This window comes from Psammomys obesus, unplaced genomic scaffold (assembly GCF_907164565.1).
Source record: "Psammomys obesus unplaced genomic scaffold, mPsaObe1.curated_primary_1811, whole genome shotgun sequence".
In the NCBI taxonomy this organism is placed as follows: Eukaryota; Metazoa; Chordata; class Mammalia; order Rodentia; family Muridae; genus Psammomys; species Psammomys obesus.
In genome coordinates this window covers 3,369,894-3,392,620 of record NW_026591711.1, presented here as the reverse complement: position 1 = coordinate 3,392,620, position 22,727 = coordinate 3,369,894, and the positions used below count along the sequence as shown (strand labels likewise).

At 51.9% G+C, this 22,727-nt stretch overlaps 2 protein-coding genes across 2 annotated transcripts in view; both read left to right on the top strand.

Annotated features, from left to right (window-relative positions):
• The window catches only part of Hoxa13 (homeobox A13), a 30,514-nt gene extending 29,100 nt beyond the window's left edge, over window positions 1-1,414 (top strand). Inside the window, exons 4-5 of the mRNA XM_055611817.1 lie at window positions 18-533; window positions 1,170-1,414. Coding sequence (XP_055467792.1) covers window positions 18-533; window positions 1,170-1,414 — 761 coding nt within the window. The remainder of the gene's footprint in view (window positions 1-17; window positions 534-1,169) is intronic.
• Window positions 1,415-14,113: 12,699 nt separating this feature from the next.
• Hoxa11 (homeobox A11) lies at window positions 14,114-16,474 on the top strand. Its single transcript, XM_055611799.1, has 2 exons — window positions 14,114-14,828; window positions 16,242-16,474. Exons 1-2 carry the CDS (start codon window positions 14,114-14,116, stop codon window positions 16,472-16,474), a joined length of 948 nt encoding a protein of 315 aa, XP_055467774.1.
• Window positions 16,475-22,727: the final 6,253 nt, after the last annotated feature.

Sequence of the window (22,727 nt, the reverse complement as noted above, 5' to 3'; positions counted from 1 at the left end):
ACTGGGACAGGGACAAGGGGCCCCGGGGCCGGCGGGGCCGGCGGGGGCCGAGGCGGCCAAGCAGTGCAGCCCCTGCTCGGCGGCGGCGCAGAGCTCGTCGGGCCCCGCGGCGCTGCCCTACGGCTACTTCGGCGGCGGCTACTACCCGTGCGCCCGCATGGGCCCGCACCCCAACGCCATCAAGTCGTGCGCGCAGCCCGGCTCGGCCGCCGCCGCCGCCGCCTTCGCCGACAAGTACGTGGACCCCGCCGGCGGCCCCGCGGCCGACGACTTCGGCTCCCGCGCCAAGGAGTTCGCCTTCTACCACCAGGGCTACGCGGCCGGGCCTTACCACCACCACCAGCCGGTGCCCGGCTACCTGGATATGCCGGTGGTCCCGGGGCTCGGGGGGCCCGGCGAGTCTCGCCACGAGCCCCTGGGGCTCTCCATGGAGAGCTACCAGCCCTGGGCGCTGCCCAACGGTTGGAACGGCCAAATGTACTGCCCCAAAGAGCAGACGCAGCCTCCCCACCTCTGGAAGTCCACTCTGCCCGGTAAATGGCGCCCCCTCTCCAGCCCCTGTCCTTCCGGCTTTCCCCCGGCTTCTCCACGGCTCCCGTCCCCCCCCCCAGCCCCCCTCCCGTGGTCACCCGGTTGCTCCCCCTGAGCTCTCCCCGGCCCGGCCCGGCCCGGCCTGCCCTAGCCATCCCGCACCCCTGGGAGCCTGCCCCGGCCGGCCCCAGGTCGAGCCGGCCTTCCTTCCCCGAGGGGCGCCCGGGAGGCAGCTGTGGGTTCCAACCCCGGCGGCCCCCTTCTCCCTACGTGCCCCACCCTCCCAGGCCCTTGACACTGACTCCCAGGCCAGAAATAGACTCGCTCTGGAGCCCTCACCAAACCGTCCCCGCTGGGTTTCTGCACAGAGGCTTCGCGGCAGAAGCCTGGCGTGCTGGGGCGGGCTGAGGGGAGCCCTGTCGAGCGCCAAGGTGTGGACCGCCCCGCTGGGGTGGCCACGGGGACCCTGGGCCGCTCCACCTCAACCCAGGACTCACCGTCCCCCCCTGCTAACGCCCCGGGCTCGGGGAGGAGGCGGGACTGGAGCTGCCAGGCCGGCGGCTCCCGGAGCTGCCGCCCGCCCGCGCCCCGGCTCAGGTCGGCTCCCGGGGTAATCAGCCCTCTCCCTTATCTTGCAGACGTGGTCTCTCATCCCTCGGACGCCAGCTCCTACAGGAGGGGGAGAAAGAAGCGGGTCCCCTACACTAAGGTGCAGTTGAAAGAACTCGAGAGAGAGTACGCCACGAACAAATTCATTACCAAGGACAAACGCAGGAGGATATCAGCCACGACGAACCTCTCGGAGAGGCAAGTCACTATCTGGTTCCAGAACAGGAGGGTCAAAGAGAAGAAAGTCATCAATAAGCTGAAGACCACTAGCTAATGGATTAAAAGGCGGAGCAAAGGGCAGCTTGAAGAAACTTAGGAACTCCTTTCTTTGCCCAGCTAATAATAATGCTTAATAAAAAACAAACAAACAAACAAACTGAAGAATCGGAAAGAGAGACACTGACATTTCGCTCTCCTAAGGAGAATCTCTTTCTCTTCAATGGAATCCACTTAAAAACAAAACAAAACAAAACAAAAAACCCAAAAACCTTGAGAAATGGTAAAAACTGCCAGTTCTCCCGACAACCCCACCAGACCGTTAAATGACAAACTCTAGAGTCAACAACTCATCAGCCCCTAAAACACACAATTTCAGATAAATTACGAAGTTACTCAAATCTTGTAAGTATTTATGTGACCATTATATTTTAGGATACTGTGCTAGGTGGTAATAATCTGAAAACTGATGACAGAAACGAGCCTGTTTCGTCGCCGCCGTCTGTCCGTCTTCCCCTTTGCATGTTAAGTGCCTGCTCAGGTAAACCTTTATTGACAGTCCTACCGTTGTTCGTTCTGAAAAATGCTTCATGTGTAGGCTTAGTGGGGAGGAAGGCGCCGAAAATGTGATCTTGAACTATTGCTAGGAAGGGAGAGAGGAGAGAATGCTCATCCAAGGATCGATTTCTTGATAGTCAACACGGCCAGCTAGACCCTTGGTGCTACAAGGAAACCCAGGGTAGGTAATGAACTTCTGGAAACACCTTTTAATTACCTACAGCAAACTTGTCGGTGGCATTTGGATTAACCCAGTGTCAGGGATTTTTCCATAGGACTTGTAATTTTTAAAGTGTTTAGCCCCCACCAGATGATCCGAAGGGTTCACTTTGCGCCCCATCTCCTGGAAGGTCCCTCCCTAATATGGGTTTAAAAGAAACCTACTCTGTCTTATGAAAAAAGCAAATTGGCATTTTCCAATACTAGCTCAACATTCGGCTAGGCACAACACTTTTCCTTTTTAACTTAAAAGAACTTAACTCAAAATGGAAACCTGTTCCCCCCACAAAACGTCTAGATGTCTACAGTCTATATTTTAATCTACTCAAGGATTAGTATTTTTCCTTGTTTATTATGTTAGGAGAACGCATTAGAAAGTTTAGGAATTCATCTTCACAGCACATTTAATTAAGCAATCATTTCAATTCACACATTCGTTTTGTTCATATTCACTATAAATGCTATCTTGTAAATAAAGACATTCAGCACACTGTGAAAATGTATCTGTGCACCTGCTTTTTAAATACTTCTACTAAAAAAATGAAAACTTAGATCTGTAGATAGTGGTATTAATTGTTAATAAAATAATCACTGCCATTAAAATCTGAAGGAGACACTCGAGTGCTTTTCTATGCGGAACTTGCACTGCGCAGAAAGAAAACAAGCAGGTTTGTCTTATACGAGCCAAGGACCATTCTTTTCTATCATTATTCAACTTTTTTAAAAAATTTTTTATGAGAAGGGAAAAAAAAAATCTCACATAACTAAAAGCCTACAAATGAAAAGGCTTCAAGGAGATGAGAGTGTCAGGTATTCTGAAAGGGAGAGAAAGAGAAGGAGAGAGAGATAGTGTGAGTTCCCAGGCTCCCTGTGGCAAATGAAAACCAGTTGTTGGGTATCAGCAATGCCTAGACTGTCGTAATTTAAAATCTGCTCTTAAGTCTGCATGTGACTGAAAGGACAGGTTTTTGGTATTTGTTGAAATGACAGGACTAGGAAAGGCCTTAAACCTTGACCTTGACGAAAAAAGACAATTTGTGACCTTGACTTTTGACAGCTCATGAATTGGCCTCAGCCACATTCGTAGATCAAGGGCGCCACCTCGTGTTGACAAGCTTCATTGTAATTCTTCACCTTCAAGGGGACTGAAGCTCTCAACCTCCTTGACTTGTTTAGAGATTTAATACTCATAATTTTTGGCTCCAAAAGGAGAAGATTTGAATATGAATTATAATTATGTAAATTATACATGTGCTTGTATATATGTTAATATATAACATATGTTTATAAGTGTATATATTTGCATACCAGCGTTTCTGTGCCTGTGTATATAATTGTAGAATTTGTACAGATGCAGTATTATTCTTTGCCGATGACTGAAGACACTGTAATTTAAGGTGGTTTCTAGAGCTGAGGTAAAATGCTCCTTACGCGGCGAATTTTGCTTCCTTTTTTTAATGGCCAGCCTTAATTTGTCCTCACAGCCACTTGCTGTGTGCATCAGATTTCTGCAGATCTGTTTTAAAGCCGTCCATGTTTGTTACAGTCCAAGAGGTGTTCTTAAATAACCATTCTTTCCAGGCCCTCACCCTTCAAGGTGGTCTGTGACCTCAATTAGAACTATCTGGGAATCTTTACGGCAAATAAAAACTTTCACATACCTTCCTAACTCTAGAGTTCTAGAGTTACTTTCTGAAGCTCAAAGAAATCCACCTCTTTGAGAAGTCAGTAGGAGAACTTAAATATTTCATCTACAAAACGGTCACAATTCGGATGCAGAAGGAAAGTGATCCTGGACAGATGAGGGCTGAGCGTTGGTCCAGGGTGGTGTGCGATCTTAAATCGACGCCTGAAAAGCTACCGTTTGGTTTGTGGGAGGAATGAATATCCTTAATATTAACAACCACCATCAAAACTGTATTAACAGTCAATACTATAGCTACTGTTCATAAACCCCCAGCAACATAAGATGTGGTTTTCAGAGTCATAAATAATAGTGTGTTCATGTGTTTAATATACACGTAGGATGATGTGAGGGTTTTTGTCAAATCCTTTGTGTACACACATATTAAAAGGTTGATGGAACCAGTATCTTTTGAAATTTGAATTTTCAGGTGCAGATTAATTTTGTCTTTATGTTAGAGGAAAATAATAGTGAATGGGAGAACCGGATTCATCATTTGGTGGAAAATAATATTGGCCAATGACAATACCAGATGATGGAAACATCTCCAGCCTCGTCTGAAGACTTATAAAGAAGAGCTTCTTTATATCTTTATAGATGAAGAGTTATGGAAAGAATATGAAGCTGTTTCAACAAAGGATGGTCCTGAAACATACATGTCAGATGGCCTTGGAGAGTGCCGATCATATTTTTTTTTTCCTACCCTGAGGATTTTCAACCATTTGTGGAAATAGATGAAAAACACTGCTTCAGACCCACCACCCAGCACCTGGTGTCACAACCCAGTTCCAAATGAACTACCATCAAGCAAAGTTAATGACGTCTCCAACATGTTTAAAGTATTGGAAATTCCCCCTCCGAGTTGGATCAAACACTGTTTATGAACTGCTCCAAAGAGAAGTCTTCTGTTGAAGGGAGATATTTTTCTTTAGATGTAAGAAATATTCTGAGCCTACGGCCTAGGAAAGAGGCCAACAGCAGCTCTGCAGATGGAATGCTGCCCCTTTGGAAAGCCACTGCTTCTGCAGGAGTTCTGGGTAAAGTCTCTCTCTCTCTCTCTCTCTCTCTCTCTCTCTCTCTCTCTCAGAGATGTCAGGGTGCACCTCTCTTTAGTTATGAAATGGCTGTTGATAATTTCAGTCTCACCTAACTCCCCTTTTATTTAAAATGGCCATGGATTTGCTAGATTAGTTGAGGTGGTTGTGGATTATAATGACGTCTTAGGTTTTATATTTTACTGTTGCTGTTTTATTTTATTTTATTTTTTTGAGATACAGTTTCTCTGTCCTGGAACTCACCCTGTAGACCATGCTAGCCTCGAACTCAGAGATTCACCTGCCTCTGTCTCCAGAGTGCTGGGATTAAAGGAGTGTGCTACCATGCCTGGAGGCTTCTCAGTTTTTAAACAGCAACCAGCCCAAAACCTATAGAACAAAGACAGGAGAACACTGGCCTCTCCCTGAAGAAAAAAAAAAAAAAAACACGCGTAATAATGGCAGACACTGATCCATGAATAATGATGTTGCAACTCTCATTCAACTATTTTTTCTATAAAGAAAAGTTCCCGAATAAAAAAGTTATAAATATGGGACTTGAAAAAATGACCCTTTCCATCTGCTCGCAACCCTGTCAGATTTATTAAGTAGCTTTAAGTGGACGCTTGTAAAACGTCTCTGTGCATTTCACTAAGTATTTACGCCTGACGCCGACCTAACGCCAATTTTTTTTTTTAATTAACGTAAGATTTTTAAAAATCAAACACAGGTAGGGACAAAAGGGGGAAACCATTGATTTTTAAATCCTCAGCCTAATTTAAATGCTTTGTGAGAGAGCCGCTGTGCCCTTCGCGGAGGATGTTGTGTTTGTGTGGGAGTAACGGCCAGATAACAGATAAGTGGCGCTTGCTCTGCTGGGCTTTGGGGTGGGTGAATTCCCCGGTTTAGGAGCTGTGAGGAAGGTTGCCCAGGACTACTAATCTCCTGATGGGGGTTCCTAGGCGCCCTTCTGGGCTTGTGAACCTCGGCTGAAGAGGCGCTGGGGGATTGCTGATTTATGCGCACTCCTTTAAACTCGATCGACTGCGTGTCAGCAGCCCCAAGACCTGGGGAGCCGGGGAAACCGTGCAGCGAGTTGCTTGCGTCCCATTTTTCATAAGCAAAGATGCGGCCTTCCCCAAAAGGCCTGGCGAGATTTATGCCTGCCCGGGATTTAGACAGGCACGCTAATTAAGTTTTCATCTGCTCGGTGAATAAAAACCTGGCTTCGTCCCGTATGGAAGTGACCGCTCGGTCCCCACGCGGCTACCTCGAGCCGACGGATGCCTTGCCTGAGAGGTGCCCGCCGCTTAAAGTGGGGCTAGGGGAGAGAGGTGATGCTTGCGCAGAAAAATTCCAACGCGAGGGCAGCCAAGGGCTCGGCCGCAGTCCATTTCACTGCGCTCCTGTCCGGCCCCGCCGATTTGCTGGAGCCACTCGGCACAGGGAGCTCCGCCGGTGTCTAAGAGCTTCGGCTTTCGGGGAGCCGTCGAGAGGCGCGGGGCGGGGGGGGGGGGAGCCGCGGGGGTCGTGCCTGTTTGGGGGAGGGCACGCGACACCCCTGCTCAAGACGCAGGCCCGAACCTCGCCCTGGGCCCCCCGGCTCCGACGGCACCAGGGCGGCAGGCGGAGGAGCCGCCGCGGTGAGCGAGGTCGTGGACCGGGAGGGCCGCGGACGCGCGCGGAGAGCCCCCCCGGGGCTGCGGCCTGACGTCACCGCGGGCCCCGCCGGGCTCCGCCGGGGACAGGCCACCGAGCCGGGGTGCCCCCTTCTCCGCCCCGCCCCTCCCTCCGTCCCCAGCAGAACCCTCAGGCGTTCCATCTCCCCTGGTCTTAATTCCTGGCCGCGTGGAAGGTGATTTTTTTTTTTAATTTTTTTTTTCAAAGGGAAATAAAACTTGACAGGAGCCTTTTCTCGAGAAGGGGGTTTTTGAGACGGGGCTGGAGAGAAGCAGTGTTTTGCTGTCCCCGGCACTTCCGCCCTGGAAGGCCGGGGCTGAGCGCGGGATGGACCCCCGGGGGCAGGAAAGCCGTCCTGGGACGCCCCGGGGGTGGGGGGATAGCGCCCCGCTCTCGGGAGCTCGGCGCCGCCCGCGACCGCCTGGCACTGGCTAGCACCCAGGCCGAGGGTGGCTGGGCTCTGGCGAGAGGAGGGGGCCTCGGGAAGCCCGCCCTAGCCCTGAGGGGCTGGGTAGGCTGTGAAGGCCGTACTTGGGGCTTTGTTTCCCGGTCCGAAAGCCTGTGTCCCCGCAGAAGACACGAGCGGGGACATGGGAGAGAGGCCCAGCCTGCGCGGATCGTCTGGGCTGCTCTGGGGTGGCAGCGGCTGGAGACAGCCGAGTCCTCCTCCCGCTCCTTCGGGCTCTTCGCTTGCATCTTAAAGGTCAAGTCCTCGGCGCCGCCGCCTTCTTCACGGTCAGGGCGGCCTGAGAAAGAAGCCACCACGGTTACAGAAAAAGCATAGGGCGCGTAATGGGCCCAGACCAGCACTCTTGCTGCAAGCGGGTTCTGGCCCTGGAAGCCTGAGCTTGAGCACCGAGCCAAGACACTTTCTTATTTTTTCAATTCCCTTTATAACCCACCCCATCCTCCTTTGAAAGCAGTCTTTGAAGCTAGGGATAGCCCAAGCTATGCACTTCATCCTGGAAGGGCAGGAATTGCCCCGCGCAGGAGATTTCTGAGCCCATGGGGGCCTAACCAAGGCAAGAGGGACCTTATATCCGCCCCAAACAGACGTGGCTGAATAGAAGTTCTGGTCGGATAGGGGCTCAGTCGGCCTGGCGGCTGGCAGTCGGTTATGGAAATAAAGATCTGCTGGGGTCCTCCAGTTTGGGCTCAGGGTTTTTCAGGTCTTTGGTGAAACCCTTGATGCCCTTCTGCCAAAATATACTTTAAAGGAGATGGACTATGTCAATGTAAAAACCCTTGGCTCCTGCCCCCACCGCCCATTGTGCTCTACCCTACCGGACAGAGAATTCTTCTCTGTGTCTGCCTGCTGCAGGTCAGAGCATCCTGCCCAGCAGTAAACACATAGCTTACGATTAGTTGGCCACTGACCCTATAGCGCGCAAAGAGACCAAAAGAGACCTGCAAACTCTGTTCTCTTTTTTCAAAAGAACAAGAAAGCTTTCTCCCTAGAGCTGTGGTAAGGAGACAGGTCAGGAAGGCTAGCATGAAGTATTCGGGCACAGCTGCCTGGCAAGGTTAACTAATGGAGGGCTCCTGGTACAGGGCCTCCAGCACAATGCCGGATGGACACAGGAGGCCCTTCTTGCATTTTGAATAGAGGCTGGCACCAGCAATAAGCAGCAGCAGCGGGGCTGTTCTAGGAGACACTGTAATTAAGGGCCTGGGATGTCTTCAGAGCTTCAGCCTAGGAACTGAGCCCAGAGGCCAGAGCCGACCTTCTGATTGTGCTGTAAGCCTTTGTCCTCCTTACTGCACACACACTCAGCTGAGACCCACCCCCCATTAGGCCGAAGCTGCTATGTGGGATGAGAGTGAACAGAAAAAGGCAGATATTGAGAACGGAGGTTTCACCCTTCAAAGTTGTCATCACCCCCCCACTCCAACCCACGCTATAGGAAAAATAAATAAAAACCTCCTCTAATGAGTCGGTAACCATAAACATAAAAATAGTTCTCAGATGAACCCTCCCTTTTCCCATCAACGTGAAGCTCACTGAACTAAATGATAACCAGATTGCCTGGGCGATTGAAACCCAAGGCTGAGCTCTGCGAGCTCCACCCTCCAGTGGCCAGAAAAAGGATATGGACCTCCTCAGGGATGTTCAGTGAACCCACTAGTCAGGCTAAGACTCAACTGTTGAGGTCAAGTTCAAGGTATTACCTGTTCTCTTGAGCAGGTAGGCCAGCTCAGGAGAGGGTTGGTGCCTTGACAGAGGTACAAATTAACCCCTGTTTGCACCTAGTAGTGATAAGGGGGATCTGATATTTTGCCTAAGTAGAAATGTGATGGATTGGCCATAATCTGCCAGGAAGCCATTCTTTGAGAATACTTGGAGATCTTTGGGCCATTTCATGCAATCCATCTCCTTAGCTCACCGTGGAGGAAAGACATACTCCAAAGACACCGCCTACTTTGAAGGAGAGAGTACCTAAATGAAGGTCACTATTTCACCAATTCCCCTCACCAGGCAACTCTCACACCTGTGTAAAATATGGCCACCAGGTTAGCAGTAGTTTTCAGTTTAGCTTTATAAACACAATGCAAAATTTTGGGACAAAGAAAAGCAAGGTTCATGCCAGCAATGAGGGGCAAGATATTTATGGTGCTTTAATCAACCCACTGAAAAACAACCGAGAGCAAGGACTGGCCAGTCTGATGGGTCCACCCCATCCAGGCCAGCTAGCTCTTGTGATTACTCAGAATGGAAAAGAAAGAGACGTTCTCAGAAAAGAAGCCAGTGTTCCTGGGGGAAGAAAGGAGGGGGGGGGGTCATGCTGAGAATGTAGGAACCATTGGAAAGGGTAAGAAATCCAGACCAGGTCTCTGGTGGAGGCCCAAACTGGGAAAGCCAGAAACCTAAGAGACCGCTTCCTTTAAAAGTGAGTAGCAGGCTCCTTTCGGGGACAATGTAGCACCACAGCTCTTACTCAACCAAGGGGAGACATCAGAAAAGGCAGGAGACAGGCTAGGAAGAGAGCTGCCTGGGGACAGGAAAAGCTTGAGGAGGAGCTGGGAAGCAGGGTAGTTTGGTTAGACATTCACACCGAAGACAATCTGCTGAGGCTTCCAGGAACTGCTCTGGGGATTTTAGTCAGAGATACCTGGCAGCTGCTGCTTCCTAAGCCAGCCCCACAGAGAAGGCAGCCTTTTCAGCCGGTGCTAGGAGGCCCACAGTCCAGAAGTACTCTTGGTTGTCTGTATGTCTGTTCTCCCGTGAAGTGGCATAGGCTATCTATCAAGTGGCATCGCTTTGCAGCTCGAGGCTCTTGAATGACCAGTGTTTTGGGGACAAGCCTGGTCCAGGCACACTGGCGAAAGGGCCTACACTGCCTTTCTCCAAAATGATTCCTCCAGAACCATAGACCTCTTAGACAGCTTCCCCCTGTACCGCTACTGCCCACACGTCTCCAACTGCAAGGAAAAGCAAATTCAGCAGAGGCACCTGAGAACACTTTATTCTGGTAGTCTGCCTCGGAAGGAGGGCGGGGAGCATGGTGCCTGACCCTCCCTCCCTCGCTCCGCTCCTCGGTGCATTTGGTCCCACAGGAGGAAAACAGCAGCTGCTCTGCACACTACCGTATATACCCTCCGCCCTTCAGGACCAAATCAGAAGAAACCTTGAAAGAAAGGGGTTGGTTTGTTTTGCTGATCAAATCTCCTTCTCAGCCTTTCAGTCAGACAGGGCTAACTCGTTGGCCACCTCCAAACGCTGCGCCAGGAGCCTTGCCCAGGCCCTAATGGGGTCTGCCTAGACCTTGAAGTTCGGAAAAACAAGAGGAGACTGAACCGGCTCCCTCCCTTCTTTACAGACACACACGCACCGTCAGGCCGCGGCCACTTCCTGCCTTTGTTTTTCTTCCTCCAAACATTTTTGGCCTCTTGCTTTAGCAGCCGTAGGGCTCCGGGTTGACGATTAAAGGCATTAAACGTTGAAGAGTGTGTTCTGGAGATGGCCCTGCGCGGTGGAGTTCTTGAGAAAGAACAGCTCCTGGGAAGCCAATGTCCAGGGCCAATGTCATAGCCTTGCCGCCAGCCGCCTCTTCTAGGAATGGAACTCGGACTTGGCCTTCCGGTGTGGTCTAGTCGGGTCTTTCCCAGGGCCTGATGGGCTGAGATCCACCTTCGGCCTCCTGCAAAGCCAAAGAGTCGGTTAGGCTCAGAGCAAAGTCAAAACCAAGGACCCGCGGAATCACCTCCCTTTCTTCCCCCAGATTTGGTCCGAACCTCAGGGAAGCTCTCACCCTGTACCCTGATGCCTGTTCGAAGAACATTCACACTACCGGGGCCAAGCAGGACTGGATTAGGCAAAGCGGCTACTCCTGCGCAGCCGTGGGGATCTGGGCACCCCACTTCTTGTCTCTCTCTGCTTGGAGAACTAAAAGCAATCGGCAGCTCCCGGCCGGTTCCCTTCTGTTGCCATCAAAAGCCTTTTCCTCGTGCGTCTTCACCGCAGCGCCCCCACACGCTCCCTTCTAGGATGGAAATCCCTGTGGGCGCCCTTCTTCTGTCCAGCCTGTCGAGCTGCTCTGCCAACCACTCCTGAGGCACCTTCTCCCTACAGCCTTCCCTTGAGAATTCGTCTCGTCTCCTGCTGGCCCCACGGGATACAGACCTGCCGGCTGCCATTCAATTAAGCCCCTCCGTGAGAACCTACGAGGCCCTGGCTGGGCGGAACGGCAGCACGGTGCCACGCTGACCTTTCCCGCGGGCACCCCTTCTCCCTGGCACCCAGGGAAGTCGAGCTCATTATGAGAGAAGCAGCCATGTAGTCAGGAGAGGCGGCCCTGTGTCCCCCCGCGGCTGGGCCACCTCGGCCCCACTGCTCAGGCACAAGCTGAAGTTGACTGCCAAAACTGCTATAAAACCGCAGGTCTGTCTAGAACTGTTTTCGGTTCTCCCAGACGCCCCCGGGTTCAATTATGGTCTTAAAAGCCCTAACACAAGTGCAAGAATTTGTTTGCCTTCACCCAGGGGCGGGACGGGCCCTGCGATGGTGGCGCCTTTGTTATGGCAAAGTCACTGAAAACCTTCACGCATTCCTTTTGTTCCAGGGTAGGGGTGTTGAGGACTGGGTGGGCTGCCGGGCTAAAGTTGGAGGGAGCAAAAGCCAACCCAGGAAACTGCTCAAACCCTGCTGCTTGCAACCTCACCTCCCTTTTATATTCCGTCTCCAGAAAGATATTGTGAAGACACAAATATTTTTGCCTCCTTGGTGGCTGCTGAAAATAGGGTGGGGTTTTTGTTGTTGTTGTTGTTGTTGTTTGTTTGTTTTGTTTTTGCTGCAGGACTATGCTGTGGCTGAGATCCTCAGCTTTAGAAGGCCTGAAGCCACCCCGGCCCCAAAACCTCTCTCCCTGCTAGATCTCCCTCTCACTCACCCCGCCACCGTCATCTACGAAGCCACAGTGGACGAATATGTCAAACTGAAGATGCACAAATAATTTCAAGTTCGGCTCTCAGGGATTTCAAGGGGCACGGAAGTTCCTGCAGCAAATCCTGAATAAAGAGTTCATTAAACCAATGTGTCCGGGGAGCTTGATTTGTGATAAGCCACCCTTGTAAAGGGAGGAAGGGGGTCAGAACCACATAAACATTAATGCTAATAAATTAGTTTACTCCGCTACACTGTAATTACTTGATATTATTGGTATTTACAGTGGGCATTCAGATGCAATGTGGGTCATTATCTGGAGAAATACACAATGAGACTAGTCCTTTTCCAGAGCAATACACGATTAAATTTGTTATTGAGTCAGTTACAGTCAGCTCAGCAATAAATAAATAAATCGATGTTGACACTTAAATACCAAAGATCTTAGCGTTTATACTCTAAATCTCCCCGAGATATGTAAATACCGTTGGCCATTTCCTGGATGAGGAAAGGGAAGAATGTTTCCGTCTTTCACTTTTGACTGTTGTGACACCCTAGCACCTTCTGAGAAGGTGGTGGTGGAGCAGAACCCCCCCCTCCCCAGGTCCGGGACCCCACCTCTGCTCTGGCCATACCTCCTCGCTGCTCTGTGCCCCCTTCTTTCTTTCATTTTCCCCAAATACTTCCTGGGTCTTGCAGAACCACAGTCGTTATTTTGTCTCTTTAATCCCCTCTCCTGCTCTGGAGAAAGCTAAGTTCATCCTAGCAGCTAAGGCCTCCCTAGCTTTTTTCTCTCCGCCCGGCAAGCCTTGCTTTTTCAAGACGCGTCTGTGGCCCGAGGTGCAGGCAGCTAAGAAAGCACCTCTCTTTCCTGAGGACTAACTAACAAGACTGATTGGAGCTGTCTCAGTTTCTGCCTTGAATGTCCTTTGCTTTCACTCTTGGGCTTTCCAAGGAAGGAGAGACGGGTTACTCCTTTCTCAGTGAGGGCCCCTTGGGCCATTACCCCCCTCCTTGCCACCCTCCATCTCCCTCACAGCTCTGAAGCGCGGCCAGCAGCCTGGTGCCCCCCCCCCCAAAGGTGCAGCATACCCAGGAGAAGGCCCCTCGGATGTCAGCGCCTCTAAAACCGCCTCAATTGCACGGCTTCCCGATTCGTCAGCTTCAGCAGGCCGGGCAGCTTGCGGACCGGTGAGCAGAAGTGCCTCTAAGCTCTGCGGAGTCATTCCGAACCCCCTACAGGCAGCGAGGGGAAGGGGGCTCCTCCTGGGGCGGGGCGTGGGGTGAGGAAGTTAGGCAGAACGGTACCGGGAAGGTGGAACCCGGGTGAGGCGAAGGCCCTTCCGGACGGCGCGGATTATTGACAAACCGCGGAGGGAAGCCGCCGCGCCTGTTGGCGGTTTGGGGACGGAAGGGCACTAAAAGCGCTTCGGAAGTGACCGTGAATGAGAGCGTGTAATCAAGTCACCGTGCAAATCGGACAAGCCACGAGGCCGGCACATCCAGGGCTGCGAAGCCTGGCCCCAAAGGGGGTCCAGCCCGGGGTCTGAGGCTGAGGGGCTTCCTGGAGCGAGCCTGGAGAGGGGGTGCGGGGGTCGGGGGTGGGGTGGGGAGCGTTGCGAAGAAGGTGCTGAACGTAATGGACCCGGAGCCCCGCGGCCCCGGGCCTTCACCTGGCCACCCGCAGCCCGGAGCATCCCTCACCCGCCGGGGAGAGGGGGGAGGCGTCAGCAGCTGCGCTCCCTCGCCGGACCAGGACCCCGAGGCTGAGCAGAGGAGAGCCGCCTGGGGGGGGGGTGCACCCCGGCCCTTCTGCTCGCGGGGAGCCCCCCCCCACCCAACAGCCAACATGAGTTACACCGGCGATTACGTGCTTTCGGTGAGAACACCGAGTGACGATCTGTTGCTTCCCCTGAGGTGGCTACAAAGAAAGGAAGCCGGGGAGGGGAGGGGAGGGGAAGAAAAGGAAAGGGAGGAGGAGGGGGGGGGTTAAAGGAAAAAAAAAAAAAAGCCGGGACCAGCTCGCAGCTTGTCAATTTCAACATCGGGTCACATGACCAGCACCTCCCTGCTAAGGATGGGGATAGATTTCCACGTCAGCTTACGTCTCCAAATTTCTACTTCACGGATCCGCTTCAAAGAGGCAGCTGCAGTGGAGAATGATGTTAAGCGCGGCTACCGCGGACAGCCCGAGGTAGCCCGATGATGGATTTTGATGAGCGTGGTCCCTGCTCCTCTAACATGTATTTGCCAAACTGTACTTACTACGTCTCGGGTCCAGATTTCTCCAGCCTCCCTTCTTTTCTACCCCAGACCCCGTCTTCGCGCCCAATGACATATTCCTACTCCTCCAACCTGCCCCAGGTCCAACCCGTGCGCGAAGTGACCTTCCGGGAGTACGCCATTGAGCCCGCCACTAAATGGCACCCCCGCGGCAATCTGGCCCACTGCTACTCCGCCGAGGAGCTCGTGCACAGAGACTGCCTGCAGGCGCCCAGCGCGGCCGGCGTGCCCGGCGACGTGCTGGCCAAGAGCTCGGCCAACGTCTACCACCACCCCACCCCCGCCGTCTCGTCCAATTTCTATAGCACGGTGGGCAGGAACGGCGTCCTGCCGCAGGCCTTCGACCAGTTTTTCGAGACGGCCTACGGCACCCCGGAAAACCTCGCCTCCTCCTCCGACTACCCCGGGGAAAAGAGCGCCGAGAAAGGGCCCCCGGCGGCGGCGGCGACCTCCGCGGCGGCGGCGGCGGCCACGGGCGCGCCGGCAACTTCAAGTTCGGACGGCGGCGGCGGCGGCGGCGGCTGCCGGGAGGCGGCGGCGGCGGCGGAGGAGAAGGAGCGGCGGCGGCGGCCCGAGAGCAGCAGCAGCCCGGAGTCGTCCTCCGGCCACACTGAGGACAAGGCCGGCGGCCCCGGTACGTATAAAGGCGCAGCGCCCGGCGCTTTATGGAAGGGGAGTTGGGAAGCTAGCGCAGCACCGCTGTTAAATTTTTATATGCTGTTTTATAAGCATATAAGGTTTATGAAGGGCCTTTAGGTTCCCCCAACAAAACTTTGTTATAAAAGGAGGCATCACGTGGCGAGTGCTGAAATTGGCCGTGAAATACCCACCGGCCAAAGTATGCCTGCAAAAAAAAAAAAAAAAAAAAAAACCCCCCCCTTTTTTTCCTTTTTTTTTTTTCCCCCCTTCTCAGTTCCCAAACCCAACAGCACGTTCCCGCTCAGGCCAGCTCAAGGCTGGGGAGCCGGAGGTGGGCGCCTGTAAATTCCCCCTACAAGGGCTTCAGGAGCCTTTGATAGCGAGGTAATCCGGAGGTTTTTATAAAAGCCATGTGTTGCGGCGGGACTCGGTCCCGGCTGGGATTCAAAGGCATCGCTGTTTAACGATGGCGCATTTCACAGATAAAGTAGCCCGCTTAGCCCGAGCAATATATTAAAAGGAACAAATTAACCTAAAGTTGGCCTTTTTGTCCAAAAGGAAGCCATTTTCCTCTGGCTCGGTGGCAATTACGTGCTCCTCCTGTTATTCACAATTGTTATTAAATCAGTCAAAAGCAATGTTGTGTGTGTGTGTATGTGTGTGTGTGTGTGTGTGTGTGTGTGTATGTGTGTTTAAGGAGGGGATGGACAAATAGCTCCTGCCTGAGGCTTCAGAAAGCCCCTCTTCCCTCTAAAATAGCACCCCTGCCCTGCTGCTGGTTCTCTGGCTGCGTGGTGGCGGCGAGCGCCGACTGAAGGCCCCGGGGTAGGGGCCTTCCCCTGCCACCTCCCACCTCGACAGAGCTGGGAGGCTAGCGGGAGAAGCCAGAGCTGGCCATCAGGAGCCACACTGACAAAGACCGCGAAGCCGCCCCAGACGTTAAAGAGGGCTAAATCCCGGCTGCAGCCGGGAGAGCCGGGGGCCGGGGTGCATGCCTTTACTGCCCCGGGAACAAGCGGCCCAGGTGCTGAAGGTGAAATGTCCCCCGGCGGCGGCTGTTTGTTTAGTCTGGCCCAGGCCGCAACCCCCACTCGCCTGCTTTCAAAGCGGTTCAGCCAGCGCAGGCTAGCCTGTTGCTGTGGGGAGCTCTCCTCTCTGCTCCAGGGGCAGCCTGAGCCTTTTCCCTGGGGGCCTGTCTCGGGAGCTGGCTTTTATCTGAAGCCGGCTCCGACGGCAACTTGCCCCTCACCAGCAACAGGAGCCTGAAGGCAGGGGCCTGGAAAGGCTTTGAAGGGGCCTGGCTTGGGCCTGCAGACCCTGGAGCCAGACCTTCTTCTCCACTGGGGGTCCCGGGGGCGGGCTGCAGCCTCTGTTTCTCCGCTCACTCTTTGCCGCTCTCCCTCCTTAGGTGGCCAACGCACCCGCAAAAAGCGCTGCCCTTACACCAAGTACCAGATCCGAGAGCTGGAGCGCGAGTTCTTCTTCAGCGTCTACATCAACAAAGAGAAGCGGCTGCAACTGTCCCGCATGCTCAACCTCACCGATCGTCAAGTCAAAATCTGGTTCCAGAACAGAAGAATGAAGGAAAAAAAGATTAACAGAGACCGGTTACAGTACTACTCAGCTAACCCGCTTCTCTAAGGCTCCAGCCTGCCGGAATTGGGAGGGGGCTTCATACAGTTGAAATTATATGCAGATTTTGCCCTTGACAAGGTCAAGCCACATAGTGACTTGGGAAAAAAAAGGGGGGGTGATGTAGGAGAGAGGGGAGGCTTCCTTTGCAGAGGTAGCCCAATGGGAAACGGCCTGAAACTCTCTTGGTTCAAATCTCAATGGTTAAGCTTCTTATTAATAATTGGATTCAAAGAGCTGTGAATCAACAGAATGAATGGTTTGGGACCCCCTGGTGGTTCACTCTTAGAGCCTTCAAAAGCTTCGGGCTGGGTGTGGTCGCTGGGGATTGGGCCCCCTGCCAAGCCGTTTGGAGGCCACCCCCTCAGGACCCCCTGCACGGAGCCTGCCCACCCTCCAGTCTCCTGAGTCAAGAAATTGTGTGCTCTGCTCTCCCAGCCTAGATCAGCTCAGGGATGGGAGAAGGAGGAGAGAGGAGGATTCCTAGAGATCCAGAATGGGGTTGCTTTCCAAAAGTAATGTGAAAGACGGACTAGAAGGTGGCTGTGAAATGGGAGAGATCTGGGGTTCCTGGAGGAAAGAGAAATCTGTCCAGGTGACACTAATATCCTTCCATCCCTCCTAGACACCCACTGGCCTGCCTGCAGGCCTGAGCACCTAGCCGCCACCTTCTGCAGCCCACCTTGGTGGTGATGGGGTTTCACTCAAGCCCAGAGTTTGGTCCCAGAGCTGACTATTCCAGGGGGAGAAGACATTGAAAAATCAAGAGGCTGTGCTGGTTGCTGGCCCCTCAAGCTCTACAGGAAATGCCTGTGGACTGCTACAGTTTGGCAAAGTCTCCACCACATTAAGGAAGATTTGGATTCTGTGTGGGTCAGTCAGCGGAACAGCAGGCCTGGCCAGTGGGTCCTTGGTCTCAGCTAGGAGGGGCTGAAGTCTCCCCACTGCCAGATCCCTCATTCCTAAGCTGCACTCTGCTCTCATTGACTCGGAACTGAGTTTGGAAGCTTCTGGCAATCTCCTAAGAGCCGGAGAGTGATTTGGAATTATTTTAAAAGATAAATATTATATTATATATATATATTTCCCCCCGAAGGAACCAAAGCGAATTTTAAGATGCAATGTAGAGGGGGAGGGGCGGGGATAATAAAAATATTTAAAGGCTCTATCTGTTTACAGTGTTCCAAGGTTAAACTCGCTCACTGCTAAAAAAAATATTTGAATGTATGCTTCATACAGGGATGGTGTTCAAAAGACTTGTAAATAAAGAAAACATAACCTACTGTGTTTCAATATTCCTTTCCCCCACCCCCACCCCGTCATTAGTTGATTTCTTTTTGAGTTCAGGGTACTGGAGAGAGTGGGAAGGATATTGGAGATGGTCTTTTTGGTTGTGAGCCATCTCTCCAGCCCGGACATGGTCTTTTGAATCTCTCACAATATTGTAACGTTTGAATAGGGCTGGCATGGTGGCAGCCGGCCTACCAAGACCTCTGGGAGAGCCAGACAATCTCCAAGTGAATCTCTTCCTCCTCCCTGAGTTTAGAACTCCCTGGTGGCTCTGTAGTGAGGCCCTTGGGCAGCTCTCGCCCACCATGTATTTCCTATATGTCTTAACAAGCACACAGACAGTAGGGCATACAAAAAAAAAATTAAAAGAGTAGAAATTTGCATATTGGGTTCTGGTGTGACATTCCTCTCCCTGTTTGCTTTTCCCTGCCAACTGTCTCCCTCAACTAGCATCCTTTTGCCAGTAAAAAGAGGTGCGTTCCCAGGTCCCTGAAAGGTGTGTGTGGAGAAGATAGAATCAGGATTGAGCCACAATAGAAGCAAAAGCCTAGGAAGGAAGCGGAGGCTACCTTGTGGAAAGCGTCATAGGAACGGGATATGTCAGGGCCTAGCCTCTGAGACCTCACTCCCTACAACTGACCTCAGCCCTGGAGAAGGCCTTGGGGGACTGCCACAGTCAGTGGCCTAAACCAGGCTAACCTTGCTCACCTCAGGACTGAATGGAGCCCCTCTGGGTGTACCTTGAGGGGGTCCTTTCAGCAAGGGAGTCTGGGTACCAAGACAGAGTCGGGGAGCCTCTAAGTGTGTTTCCTCGGGAGCTCCCTCGCCCTTCCCTTGGGCAAAGAAAGATGCATTCGGGGCTTGTTCTTTGTTTGCTGTCTTTGAACTTCTGCCTTAAATTTGGACATCACCCATAACCTTGAGGGGCAGGGCAGAAAGGACAGAGCCTTTTGTTGCTCACCCTCTTCCCAGCCACCCAGGCAGAGCCAAAGCGGCGAAGAGGGTCTGGTTTGGAGAGAGGCCCTAGGCTCCAGACCCTGATCTATTTATTTGTTTGTGTGTTTGTCTAACTGTCGCGACGGGGGTGGGGAAAGCGAGCTGAAAGGGAGAAGGACAGAACCCCTACATGAATGTCTAGGTTGATAGACACAATGAGAACAAGGACCCTCCTTGGGGGGGGGGGGTAAAGGGGGCGGGCAGGGAAGCCGGGTTTAGGAAAAGACTTCCTTTGGGATGGTTAAAGATTAGCCAAAGTCTCTCAAGTTGCTAGAGAGTCTAGCCAGGAGAACTGCTTGCAGGCGGGCGGCGGGCGGCGCGGGTTTGATTTCTGAGCCCTATAAAAGCCCATCCTCCGATGGCTGTGACAATGTGGTCGTAAACCCGTCCCGGGCCGGCCAATTTGCATATTTGGAATGCGCCGCTATAAACCCGGCTGGGGTTTTGCAGCAATTTCTTAGATGTAAAAATGAGATCTCAATAGCAGCGGGTTGGGCACATTCTCTCGCTCTTTTTCTGTGCCCGGAGCCAGCTTCCTTTTCTGGGCTGCAGGCTAGATCTGCAGCCTTGCCTAGGCCTGCAGCCGCCACGAGGTGGCGCACTTCCGATCAATGTCAAAGCCGCCCGGGAGCCCGGAACCCCAGCGAGATTCTTGGCCTTTGTTCGCTTCTGATACTAAGAGCAGCACGGTACGTTATTTCACTTGTCCGTCTCCCCCTCGTAGTCAAAAAGAGGGGGCCTCGCGCTCAAGAGGCGATCGGGGCCGTGCTTTAAAGCAACGCGCCCTCGCTAGGCCTCTCCTCGTCGCGGCGTGGACGAGCTGCTGCTGCCCGGGGGCAGGGATTTCAGCAATGAGTCAAGGTAAGCGGCCACAAGTTTGCCAGCTTCACCAGAGTGGAGGTAGGCGTGGGGACGCAGCGGAGAGCTCAGGCAGGCTCCGGGCCGCGCCTGGGTCTGTGGGGTGATGCCCCTTTGTCACCCCCACCCCCAGCCCCCGCCGCCGCCGCCCCGCCGCTCCCTACGGTGGGAGAGCAGCGGGGGAGGCCTACGTGGAAAAGTTGTCGGCTTGAGCTCCGCGCGCCAGCCTTTCACCCCAGCCGCTCACCCCGGACCCTCTTTCGATTTTGCTCAACTATCCCGATCCGAGCAAGTTAGGTGTGCTCCCAAAGCAGGCGAAAGGGACCCGGCTGTGCCGAGGTCAGGGCTGTTCAGAAAGGAAAGACATGGCAGAGTCCGGGAAAACAAAGTTTCTGCTTGGAAACAATGGGGTGGTCAGCATCTGTGGCCCTTTGGAGCCGGTTTCCTCCCCGGAGCGGCCCGGCAGAGGTTACAGATTTTTCTCGTAGGTGCAAGCCTCGGAGTCTGCCTGGCAGGCTATCGCCAAGCTTTGTTCCCAAAAAAGGCCGTTCAAAAAAAGTCGCATTTGGCTTTCCTGGGGCGGTTGGAGACAGCCCCGTGCTGCGTATTTGGAATGTGGCATCGTATTCCCGGCTGGCGTTTTCCAACAAAATTCCCCAGCCGTTAAAACGAGGAATGTTTTCACTGCATAGTTTGCAAAATGTGCAAAAATAATACATTGGTAAATATCGGTATATTTGTTCAAACGGCCTGGAGACTAAGTCTGGCCCCTAGCCTTTATGAAACAAGATTTAAATAACCAAAGCGCTTACAATTTGGAGGCCAGATTTAAATTTCCCGTTTCTCCCATATTTAATTGTTTTTTTTTAATTTTAGTATCTTTTCGTTTGTTTCTCGAAGCAGTTTCTTTCTTTCCCCAAATATACAGTGCCATGGATGAGTAAAAAATAATAATAATAATCCAGAACAAGGAGATGCTTCCCCTGTTCAGAACTGTGTGAGCGAAATTTGTGTTTATGAACTACTAGTGTTGTTAAGCACGGGCTCCTTAGCCATGCCAGAAAATAAAATAAATAAATAAATGAATAAAGCAACCCTGAGCAGAAACCCACTCTGCGAACTGCAGACAGTGGATCCCTCCCTAACCTCCCAACCCTCCAGTTTTAAGGCCAGAACATTTTCTTGCCTCCAAAACTAAGAACACTGGTTTTCAAGATTACTGATAAAAGCAAAAGAAGGATTTAGAGGGGAAAAAAAATAGAAAAATATTTTAAGTCGAGGATAGATTGAACCTCATAAACAAAAAAAGGAACAAGACCCCACACAGTAAACAGCCTGGAAGCATCCACACGCTTAAAGAAGAACAGTAAAATAGTGTAGCTTATGGAAAATTTCCAGTTATTTATACATATCTGAGTGGGAGAATTTCTCAAATTGTGTTAATGCTGGACTGGTTGAAGCTGTATTAATTTTCCTTCATGAAGCTGCAATCCACCCTACAGCCCTCTGGATAATTTGAACCCCCCCCAAAAAAAAAAAAAAAAAGTACTGAGAATGATCTCCATGTACAAAGCGATTTGTATTTCATTCTCGGGACCTAGATTTTTTTTTTTTTTGGTTGTTTGCTTTGTTTTGTCCTAGTGAAAAAGTCAACTTATTTTTATATTAAGAATGTATTTGGGGGGGGGGCTTGCAAGGGCCTACTTAGGGAAGCGGAATCTACTCTCAAGTAGAATGCAGAGGAATATTCAGACTTTCTTGACTCTTGTGCCTGGCATTTCTTGGGCCTCCGTGGGAAGAATGGGTGTTATCACCAGGTAGAATCCGGCAATATTTACTTCGGAACAAACACAGGCTCTGGCGGTGGCGGCACGGCTGCTGCCTAAGCCTGGTTAAGGCCAGCAGGCACCAGGGGTTTTAGGTCAAAGGCATCTAAAGAAGGAAAAGGGAATTCAGCTGCTGGGAAAAAAAAAAAAAAAAAAGGGAGGGCAAAGAAGAAAAGAAAGGAAAGGGAGTCACTATTCTTAATCTCTTGGGAATGGTGAATCTCCGTAAAGCCAAAGAGCTCAATAAACAGAATAATTTTATTGAGGAGCTAACACCTCATTGTTGTAGTCTAGGGAGACACTAGAGCCTTCAGGGTAGGGATTCCTCCGGCTCCAGACCAAGAAGGCCGAGCAGGCACTCAACCCACTGATTGCATTTAACTTGAGCTTCTGAGTCACTGTATTTACTCTGAGACAACCACGCCAGGCCAGCCCGCTGGATACTGGTATTCCTGTGGTTCCCTTGCTCAGCAAGTCTCAGTGGGGTAGAACAGAGGCCCCAGCCAGAGAGAGGTTGCCATAAAGGCTTATACTCTTAAACAAGATTTAAAAAAAAAAAAAAGAGCTCAAATTAAAAGTTTTGTTTGGGTTTTTGCAATAGGGAAATTTGAAAACGACATAACTGCTCTCCACAAAGGTGGATGAAGATCCTAGTGCCAATGCCATGGTCTGGGAGGCTGCTAGCAAGCAATCTTATTCCTCCCATCTTTAGCAGAGTTGGCCTTTGTGGTATATGAAGTGCCGGGAGCTGAGTTTTTAACCTTGGTCAGCAAATGAGGCTTCTGGATCCCGTCCAGCTTAGAAACACATCTGGCATCCTACAAGGCCTTCACTAGGACAAGTGGCTTGTAGTTGGGCACCTGGCTTGTCTTGCCAGACAAATAGGCTGCTGAGTCCTCGGAGAGGGAGAGTCCTGGATGCTGTAGGGATTTGAGGAAAAGGTGTTTTGTTTTGAGGGGGTCCATGAACTCTTTGAAGATGATGGATCAAATCATGGGAACGCACAGATTTTTTTTTCTTTATTCACAAGATAAGTTAAAACTACCCTTGGATTACTCACAGGGCTCCCTAAAGCCCTAGAAGGTTAAGAAAGATGCTATCTTTATCACTGCCTTTCACTTTATTCCTATAGCCTCTGCCATCTCAAACACGCTCCCCTATGGCCACTGGTCCTTTAAAAACCTCAGCCAGGGAAACTCCTTTCTGCATGAAATCCAGACAGGGACAGATCAGGATCCTGGCTCCCAAGCCTGCTGGCCTGCTGGGGCTCCTTTTCCTCAGAATGTTCAGAG